The sequence below is a fragment of the Mytilus galloprovincialis genome, chromosome 5 (genome assembly GCF_965363235.1).
Source record: "Mytilus galloprovincialis chromosome 5, xbMytGall1.hap1.1, whole genome shotgun sequence".
In the NCBI taxonomy this organism is placed as follows: domain Eukaryota; kingdom Metazoa; phylum Mollusca; class Bivalvia; order Mytilida; family Mytilidae; genus Mytilus; species Mytilus galloprovincialis.
In genome coordinates this window covers 82028958-82040064 of record NC_134842.1, presented here as the reverse complement: position 1 = coordinate 82040064, position 11107 = coordinate 82028958, and the positions used below count along the sequence as shown (strand labels likewise).

Sequence of the window (11107 nt, the reverse complement as noted above, 5' to 3'; positions counted from 1 at the left end):
TCAACTTCTAATCACACTGTGTGATTCTTTATGTTACACAATGCAACATAGCTCATGAAATTCTATACATATAGACATTTCATATCTACATACGTCAACTTCTAATCACACTGTGCGATTCTTTATGTTATACAATGCAACATAGCTCATGAAAGTCTAAACATATATACATCTCATATCTACATACATCAACTTCTTATCACACTGTGTGATCCTTTATGTTACATTCATAAAAATTTAAACATATATATATATATATCTCATATCTATTATATCAACAACAACAAAAAAACAAAGTCTACAGCTATGTCGGAAGCTCCGACTTTGTACTAATTTTCTTATTATCTTTGTTACATTTTGATTATCGGTGTAAATTAAACAAGTTTTCCACTCAATATGTTATGTACCATGTGTACGGACTTTAAAATATTACTGCTTACCGTTTTAAAATCTCTCCAAGTTGAACTCTTGATACTGTCCGATTTATCTCACATAAAACGGGCTACTTTTTATACCTACACCTGCATATTGTGGCATCCTGGAAATTATTCTCACAGACTAAGGTCTCCAATATGATACTAAAACTCTGATCGTTTTATAGCAAATGCGACCTGCTGATAAAACAAAAGCAAAACTGTGGTATTTTATGAAAAAACCTATAAAATTGATGATGATTACAAGTCTCATCTTCAGATCAAATGTATACATATATTGAATGATGTGCAAAAGTTAATGCCTTCATATTTAATCCTTTGTTTTCTATATATTAATTTATCTATACAACATCCCATGGTGCACTGTGCAACCAATCACATCGCTCCCAGCGACAACATCCCATGGTGCACTGTGCAACCAATCACATCGCTCCCAGCGACACTGACTCATACGTACTTATATATATATATAACTCGTCTAAACAACAACCCAACAATGTAAGATCTGTAAATTTGCTTTCGCAAATTTTTGGTTCTTCCCTCGCCGGGATTCGAACCAATGCTACTGTGATATCGTGACACCAAATCGCCTGCACTGCAGCCGTCCCGCTAGACCACACGACCACCTGGGCTCTACAATAATAGAGCTTTTGCTGGCCGTGTGTTAACTTTCCTCGTCAGTTTTAATCTAGCGGCGTACTACAGTACATGATTTATAAGGCATGAAGATGTTATTGTTACAGATCAGCTAAATTATCTATAGTAAAGGATCCTACAAATTAATGTAATATACAGTCACAGAAAATAATTATATTTATAAGTACGTCTGAGTCAGTGACAACTCTACAACAGATGTATCAATCGGATCGCCATCAATGATGGTGATACATGGCTGTGAATATAATGTATATACAACTCGTCTAAACATCAACCCAACAATGTTAGATCTGTAAATTTGCTTTCGCAAATTTTTGGTTCTTCCCTCGCCGGGAATCGAACCCATGCTTCTGTGATATCGTGACACCAAATCGCCTGCACTGCAGCCGTCCCGCTAGACCACACTACCACCTAGGCTCTACAATAATAGAGCTTTCGCTGGCCGTGTGTTACCTTTCCTCGTCAGTTTTAATCTAGCGGCGTACTACAGTACATGATTTATAAGGCATGAAGATGTTATTGTTACAGATCAGCTAAATTATCTATAGTAAAGGATCCTACAAATTAATGTAATATACAGTCACAGAAAATAATTATATTTATAAGTACGTCTGAGTCAGTGACAACTCTACAACAGATGTATCCATCGGATCGCCATCAATGATGGTGATACATGGCTGTGTACATAATGTATATAAAACTCGTCTAAACATCAACCCAACAATGTTAGATCTGTAAATTTGCTTTCGCAAATTGTTGGTTCTTCCCTCGCCGGGATTCGAACCCATGCTACTGTGATATCGTGACATATATATATTTACATTGCGGTTTTTATCCAATGCAATTATAGGTTTGAACGTAGTTTTCAATTTAAACTTGTATATATATTTACATATATGAGATATGGATATTCTATGTTCTCAAATATGTTTGTATTTTTGTCCATCTGATGAGTTAAGCCTTTTTCAACTGATTTTTATAGTTCGTTCGTATATTTTACTGTTATACCACTGTCCCAGGTTAGGGGAGGGTTGTGATCCCGCTAACATGTTTCACCCCGCCACATTATTTATGTATGTGCCTGTCCCAAGTCGGGTGCCTGTAATTCAGTGGTTGTCGTTTGTTTATGCGTTAAATATTTGTTTTTCGTTCATTGATTTACATAAATAAGGCCGTTAGTTTTCTCGTTTGAATTGTTTTACATTGTCTTATCGGGGCCTATTATAGCTGACTATGCGGTATGGGCTTTGCTCATTGTTGAAGGCCGTACGGTGACCTATAGTTGTTAATGTCTGTGTCATTTGGTCTTTTGTGGATAGTTGTCTCATTGGCAATCATACCACATCTTCTTTTTTATATTGGAAGAAAATTTGTCAGAAAAAATGCAAACGAGAAGTTACAACTGTTTGCCCACGTTACAGCAATTAGATGTGTGTTTCTGTATTCTACATTGGCTAGAGGTAAAGAGGCGGGTTGACATCTCACAAAACATGTTTATCCTCGCGCATTTGTGCGACTCTTCCACGTCAGAGGCCTCAGTCCCTTGTTTGTCTTTTATGATTTTTTTTTAATTTTAGTTCATTTATATGATTTAGAGTTACACTACAAACTCCTCAGAGTCTGAATTGACCAGTTTTTGTGCTCGACCAGTAAAATCCAGCACACATTTTACTCGACTAGTCTCGACATTGTCTCGACTGTACTTAACTGTACTTAAGTGTACTCGACAAGGTCTCGACTTTACTTAATTAGTCTGATTCAGTACTTGATGATCTTTGTGTAGTCTGAAATGGTCTTGACCAAGACTCGACCTGTCTCGACCTGTCTTGACTAGTCTCGACCTGTCTCGACTAGTCTCGACTCAGTCTCAACCAGTCTCGACCTGTCTCGACTAGTCTTGACATTCAAATTTAGTTTTGACTGGTGTAAATCAGCCCATCTAACTAAATTAAATATTGATCTTACAAAATTATTAGCTTATTAGGTAGTTTGATTTGAAAGAATTTAAATTTACAATATGTAAAAAAAAAAATTATTATATAAAAATTCAGATAGGCATCTTTAATTTTTTTTATAACTTTTTCAAATCAACTTGGATTGTCATCAAACTATGCAGATATCTTAGATATATATCAAGCTTACTGAATCCCATTTTATTTAGTTTTTTGTTGTATTGCTGTTAAATTTAAGAATTAAAGTAAGTTTGGCAAAAAAAGCTAGGATTTGCAATTCGGACAAAATAGAGATAGTACACTTTAAGTTTTTAATAACTTTTTCAAATCAACTTGGATTTTATTAAAACTATGCAGCTATCTTACATATATATTGAGCTTACTGAATCCCATTTCATTTAGTTTTTTGTTGTATTGCTGTAAAATTTAAGAATTAAAGTAATCTTGGTATAAAAAGCTAGGATTTGCAATTCGGACAAAAAAGAGATAGTACACTTTAATTTCTTTTATAACTTTTTCAAATCAACTTGGATTGTCATCAAACTATGCAGATATCTTAGATATATATCAAGCTTACTGAATCCCATTTCATTTAGTTTTTTGTTGTATTGCTGTAAAATTTAAGAATTAAAGTAAGTTTGGTAAAAAAAGCTAGGATTTGCAATTCGGACAAAATAGAGATAGTACACTTTAAGTTTTTTAATAACTTTTTCAAATCAACTTGGATTTTCATCAAACTATGCAGCTATCTTACATATATATCAAGCTTACTGAATCCCATTTCATTTAGTTTTTTGTTGTATTGCTGTAAAATTTAAGAATTAAAGTAATCTTGGTATAAAAAGCTAGGATTTGCAATTCGGACAAAATAGAGATAGTACACTTTAATTTCTTTTATAACTTTTTCAAATCAACTTGGATTGTCATCAAACTATGCAGATATCTTAGATATATATCAAGCTTACTGAATCCCATTTCATTTAGTTTTTTGTTGTATTGCTGTAAAATTTAAGAATTAAAGTAATTTTGGTAAAAAAAAGCTAGGATTTGCAATTCGGACAAAATAGAGATAGTACACTTTAATTTTTTAATAACTTTTTCAAATCAACTTGGATTTTCATCAAACTATGCAGCTATCCCACATATATATCAAGCTTACTGAATCCAATTTCATTTAGTTTTTTGTTGTATTGCTGTAAAATTTAAGAATTAAAGTAATCTTGGTATAAAAAGCTAGGATTTGCAATTCGGACAAAATAGAGAGAGTACACTTTAATTTTTTTAATAACTTTTTCAAATCAACTTGGATTTGCTTCAAACTATGCAGCTATCTTACATATATATCAAGCTTACTGAATTCCAGGTTATTTTGTTTTTTGTTGTATTGCTGTCAAATTTAAGAATTAAATTAATCTAGGTCAAAAAAGGTAGAATTTGCAGTTCGAACAAAATAGAGATAGTACACTTTAAGTTTTTTAATAACTTTTTCAAATCAACTTGGATTTTATTAAAACTATATAGCTACCTTGGTGATCTTACTAAATCCCAGGTTGTTATGAAGTTTTAAAATATTTTTTTGTCAAATTTAATGACATGGCACTATACATGATTTAATTACATCAGTACAAGTGAGTTTTGCAGGTAAAAAGAAAGCCCTACTTTTCTTAAACTCGTGTATTACTTATCTAGTGAATTAAAAGCCCTGCGATTTAGATTTAACAGGATGTTGCAACTTTGAATAAATGGTATTTAGAATTTAAAACTCTCTGGTAGATGTGATCTTTTTAATAAGTTTGCCCCAAGCAGAAGGTATTGCTTTATAAATCACCACAAATCAGAAGAACTATTTTGATAATTTCTAATGTTTCATCCCTTTTTGATATATTTATATAGTGTATATCAAAAGGAATAAAACATTAAAGGAATTATATAACTATTTTATATATACTTTTTCCCAAATTATGAGATAAGATATATTTCTAATATCGTAGCTTTTTGACCTAAGTTAATTAAATTCTTAAATTTGACAGAAATACACCAAACAAAATAACAACCTATGATTCAGTAAGATCAATATATTGCAAAGATATTTGTAGAGTTTGATGAAAATCTAAGTTGATTTGAAAAAGTTATGAAAAAAATTAAAGTGTACCATCTCTATTTTGTCAAAACTGCAAATCCTAGCTTTTTTACCTAGATTAAATTAATTCTTAAATTTGACAGCAATACAACAAACTTTATAACAACCTGGGATTCAGTAAGATGAATACATCACCAAGGTAGCTATATAGTTTCAATAAAATCCAAGTTGAATTTAAAACGTTATAAAAAAAATTAAAGTGTACTATCTCTATTTTGTTCGAACTGCAAATTCTAGCTTTTTTGACATAGATTAATTTAATTCTTGAATTTGACAGCAATACAACAAAAAACAAAATGACCTGGGATTTAGTAAGCTTAGTATACATTTAAGATAGCTGCATAGTTTGATGAAAATCCAAGTTGATTTGGAAAAGTAATTAAAAAAAAAAAGTGTACTATCTCTATTTTGTCCGAATTGCAAATCCTAGCTGGTTGAGACTGAGTCGAGACTAGTCGAGACAGGTCGAGACAGGTTGAGCCTTGGTCAAGACCATTTCAGACTACACAAAGATCATCAAGTACTGAATCAGACTAATTAAGTAAAGTCGAGACCTAGTCGAGTACACTTAAGTACAGTTAAGTACAGTCGAGACAATGTCGAGACTAGTCGAGTAAAATGTGTGCTCGATTTTACTGGTCGAGCACAAAAACTGGTCAATTCAGACTTTGAGGAGTTTGTAGTGTTAGTATGACGTTTATTTTCACTGAAAAGGTACACATTTTATCCAGGGGCCGACTGAGGCCAACCTTCCGCTGCATTAAAGACCAATTGGTGGCCTTCTGCTGGTATCTGTTCTTTGGTCGGTTGTTGTCTCTTTAACATATTTCCAGATTCCATTCTCAAATGTATTTGTCTCATATTTTTTTTTTAAACTGTATATACAACTTTGCCTTGTTGCTCTTGAACAGATAGTTAAAACATTAATACATTTGTCTATGTTATTTTCTGAAACATTACTGATTGAAATCCTTCGAAACAGTTAAAAAAAAATGCATATGCATAAAATCGGGGGATTTCTAGATACATAAGATATATAAGATAATAGAAACTTCCGTAGGTATTTCACACTACGAAAGTAGCAATTCCTTATAGATGACACCTAACCACTCGACAAAGTGATTTCCAATAAATCCATAGAAAACATTATAATAATGTATTGATCAACACCAATTAAACATAATTATATAAAATAATATTAACAGTAACATATATAGACAAGAAGACAAAAAGCTAAAATTTGATCTTTAGAAAATCTATAAGATGAAATTTATCACTGTAAGCAACATAAATTAAATGTTTCGGTCATTAGAAATTACTTAGTAAATTAATGTACTACAATTTAGAAATGTATTCTTTGTATTTAGACCTTACAATACTTTCAATTATTTCTAGTGGCAATAGGTAGAAAATTCTACGAACATTTTCTGCACCACATAGAACTAGAAGAGAAATAAGTTTTAAAAATTTTTAAAAATGGTAGATTTCTATATTGCCTGTTGAAAATCAGACAAACCTAAATACATAATTAAGTTTTTTATCTATTTCCAGATTATTAAAGCGGTGCTAGTATACACTACATGCTGTATAGTTTCCGTTAATAGTGCTCCGACATGTACAGATCCTCCAGACTTACAATCTCAATTCAACAGTTTAAACGGAGGTGTAGATTACCGGACAGTATTTTTCGCGGAAGGTTGGACACAACACACACTAAATAGATCGTTTGTTCAACTTGTAACCCACGGAATCGATAACACTAAAAGCAGATGTCCTTCGACATTTTTAAAAGGATCGAATCTCCCACTAATGGTACGTACATCATGCCCTTGGTATTTAGAAAAGACGCCATACAGCGCTGAAAGATTTCCCCATGAACTCTACAGAGCTAGCACTAAATGTACTAGATGTATTGATTCTTCTGGAGATGAGACATGTTCGCCAATTCAAAAGAAAATCCAGATATTTAAAAGAGCAGGTTGTGAAAATGGATTATATAAATATGAAGAATCAGACACATATATTCCAGTAGCTTATGTATGTGCACAACCTAGAGTGGTTGTAAATGATGTTCAAAGAACCACAGCCCGACAACCATCACATGGACCAGTTGAAATGTAAGGTCTATGAAATCCAACACAACATTTCAAGAGTTATTGAAAGAAACACTGTAATATCCTATGGATATATATGAAAATAGTTGTATAATTTATTATATGAAATTGTGAAATATTCATATTAATCGGTAAGATGAGAGTATTTTCCGTCCGCAATTAAACACTCTTTAAGTTAAGGAAGTTCGCTACTAAGTTTCAAAATAAACAAGCTTTTCATAACACTAGTATGTATTGATAGGGGATTAATAAAGACACCAAAAGAGCAAAAATAAAATATAGGTCAATGTGCTTGTTTTCGAGATATATGTCATTTAAATTTTGGTGGGAAAATGTTCTCTCTTGATTTAAGTTGTCAAAAACAATAAAAAAGAACAATAATTTTAGAAACTTTTAAATAAAATTGAGAATGGAAATGGGGAATGTGTCAAAGAGACAACAACCCGACCAAACAAAAAACAACAGCAGAGGGTCACCAACAGGTCTTCAATGTAGCGAGAAATTCCCGCACCCGGAGGCGTCCTTCAGCTGGCCCCTAAACAAATATATACTAGTCCAGTGATAATGAACGCCATACTAATTTCCAAATTGTGGTTTATAATAATACATGTAAAAGATTTATAAAAAAGATATGTGCTTTATTTACAAAGGTACTTTTTTAAATACTTTTCAATCAAATTTAAATGAAATACATGTTTACTTAGATATAGGAAGATGTGGTGTGAGTTACTGTTCGGATTACGGTCAACGAAACATGAGTGAATTTGTGTATTGAATAAGTAATTATTATTTGATTGTAGTTTTGACAATATTTTACAGAGTTGCTGAACCCTGCCGTTATTGTCTCATATAACATATTTGTATGAAGTTTAGCGTATTTAAATGTTAGTGATTTGCATTGTTTGTTTGTTATAATTGATTCTAATAAATATCTTTATAGAAACATATGTTTGTCTTTAAAACATCTGCAACAATGATTTTGCATCGCAAATTAGTATAACAGAATAACAAAACAGATAAACCACATTATTAATGAAGTTATTATGGAGACTGAATGAATATAAAAAAAGAAGATCTGGTATGATTTAAAATGAGAAAAATCGCCACAAGAGACCAAAAATGGCATAGAAATTAACAACTATAGGTCTCTGTACGGCCTTCAACAATGAGCAACGCCCATACCGCATAGTCAGCTATAAAAGCTCCTGTCAATGTAAAACAATTCAAATGAGAAAACTGAGGGCCTTATTAATATAAAAAAAATGAACGAAAACCAAATATGTAACACATAAACAAACGACAACCACTGAATTACTGGCTTCTAACTTGGGACTATCATTTCAGAAAAAAGTATACTAGTAAACAATATACCGAACTAATAGGCAAATTCACAAAGAGGATTCCGTAAAAACTGGCAAAATCAAAACGCTATGAATCGAAAGAAGAAGGTGAAACAACTGCTATTTTTCCTGAATTGGAACAGGCATTTCCAGAAAAAATATTGTGGGTTAAAGATGGAATATAGCTAGTGTACCCTCCTATTTGTATGACAAATAGAAAATTTAAGACAATACGAGCTCCGATAAAAATTCAAACGGAAACCATAATCAAATCACAAATCATAATCTAGAACACGCCCACTTAATGGATAACAATTGCAATATTCCTGAGTTGGTAAGGCATTTTCTTATGTAGAAATTGGCGGATTAAACATGGTTTAATAGCTTGCTCTCACTTGTATCGCATAAAATCCATGAAATTTCAATTTATTGATAACGATAAAAATAAATAGATATAAAATGTCAATATAGGGGTACACCAGTCAACATTGTGTTTAATCACTAACAATCGAAAAAATATGTAGTAAAGCAGCACAAAAGGCATATAGACACTACCCACAACCAAATATGAAAGAATACAAACATTTACAATTTACAAAAAATTGACACTTGTTTATAGTCCCGTTTTATTGAAAAAAAGTAATGAGCAACCCAAATAGATATAATCTAACTGAAAACCAGCAGCAACAACTATGTGGGAATACATCACAAACATAAATTTCAGCTGTTTGTCGTTAATAGAACAAACCGTTTACATACAAATGTAGTATACACTTTTAAAAGTATAAGTAGTATAACCAATTTTTTTTTTCAACTGATAAATTTTAATTTATATAACATGTATAAAGACAGTCTATTTGAGGATGGGTGTGATAAGAATGATTGCCGTTATTATCATTATTACTGATTTCGAATCACCATTCAGTGTCACCAAACAGATATACAATAGAACTGAGTGTACGAAAAACATAGATTTATATATGCTAATAGTTATCAAAGGTACCAGGATTATAATTTAGTACGCCAGACGCGCGTTTCGTCTACATAAGACTCATCAGTGACGCTCATATCAAAATATTTATAAAGCCAAACAAGTACAAAGTTGAAGAGCATTGAGGATCTAAAGCAGAGTATTTTAAAGTATCGGCTATTGTATTTTATATATTTGAAACCTTTCTGATTGTTAGATTTATTTTACACGTGATTCATAAAAATTATATATAAAAAAATAAATGTTTCAACCCATTAATTGTTCCTTCATTATTCATGATCATTTCCAATTATATTTGCAACGTATCCCTTTCACACCCTCTCCCCGGAAAAAAACATTCGGATTATTATCAGAGGCGGATGCAGAAATGTTCAGAAAGAGGGAGGGGCATTGACTGCATAAAAGGGGGACCGCGCCAGTCATGAATCAGTGATTCCCTAAATTATCAACCAAATTTTTCTAACAAAAAGGGGATGTTTTGAGTCGCCTTCCCATACACAAATCTACCTCTGAAAGTGTTTCAAAACATTATATAATAAGTATATTTCAAGTATTTTGCAACCGCTGTCATCTTAATTTTACTTTCATAGTGTAAACGAAGAGATACATAATAATTATACGCATACTCATATCTTGACTTACATCTAGAAATTGACAATGAGGGTCGTTTAAAAACAAAACTTTACGACAAAAGAGATGATTTCAGTTTTCCAATTGTGAACTTTCCATTTCTAAGTAGCAACATTCCAGCAGCACCTGCATTTGGGGTATATATATCTCCCAATTGATACGATATTCCCGTGCTTGCATTTCCTATCATGATTTTCTTGATAAAGGGTTACTGCTCACAAGGAAGCTATTAAACCAAGAGTTCCAAATGGTGAAGTTGAAATCATCCCTTAGTAAATTTTACGGACGCCATCACAAGTTGGTTGACCGTAATGAAATAACCGTTTCACAAATGATATCGGATATGTTCCTTACGTCGTAACTAAAATCCCCTTTCCTTTCATGAATGTGACCTACCGAATAAGACTATTTACCGTATTTGTTATAACATAAGCAACATGACGAGTGCCACATGAGAAGCAGTATCTGCTTACCCTTCCGGATCACCTGAGATCACCCCGAGTTTTTGGTGGTGTTCGTGTTGTTTATTTTTTAGTTTTCTTTGTTGTGTCGTGTGTTCTATTGTTTGTTTGTTTGTCTTCTTTCATTTTTAGCCAGGCGTTGTCAGTTTATTTTCGATTTATGAGTTTGACTGTCCCTTTGGTATCTTTCGTCCCTCTTTTGTGTCTATTAGAAATGCTTTTGATTGAATCTAGTCTAAACCTCATTGTTGGTGTTTACACCACTGTACAAAGGGAGGTAATGGGTATAAGTAAAGGGATACGTTAATGAGACATTTTATTTACAAGTTATCATAAGCTTGTGTTTTTGTGAAAACAGTAGGATATGTCTTTCTGTTTGCTGTTTATA

General features: G+C 32.3%; 1 protein-coding gene across 1 annotated transcript; it reads left to right on the top strand.

Moving 5' to 3' along the window:
• The first annotated feature begins 5873 nt into the window (after positions 1-5873).
• Positions 5874-7334, top strand: LOC143074167 (uncharacterized). Its single transcript, XM_076249717.1, has 2 exons — positions 5874-5897; positions 6735-7334. The coding sequence occupies exons 1-2, from the start codon at positions 5874-5876 to the stop codon at positions 7302-7304; spliced, it is 594 nt and encodes a 197-aa protein (XP_076105832.1). The 3' UTR covers positions 7305-7334.
• The last annotated feature ends 3773 nt before the right edge of the window (positions 7335-11107 follow it).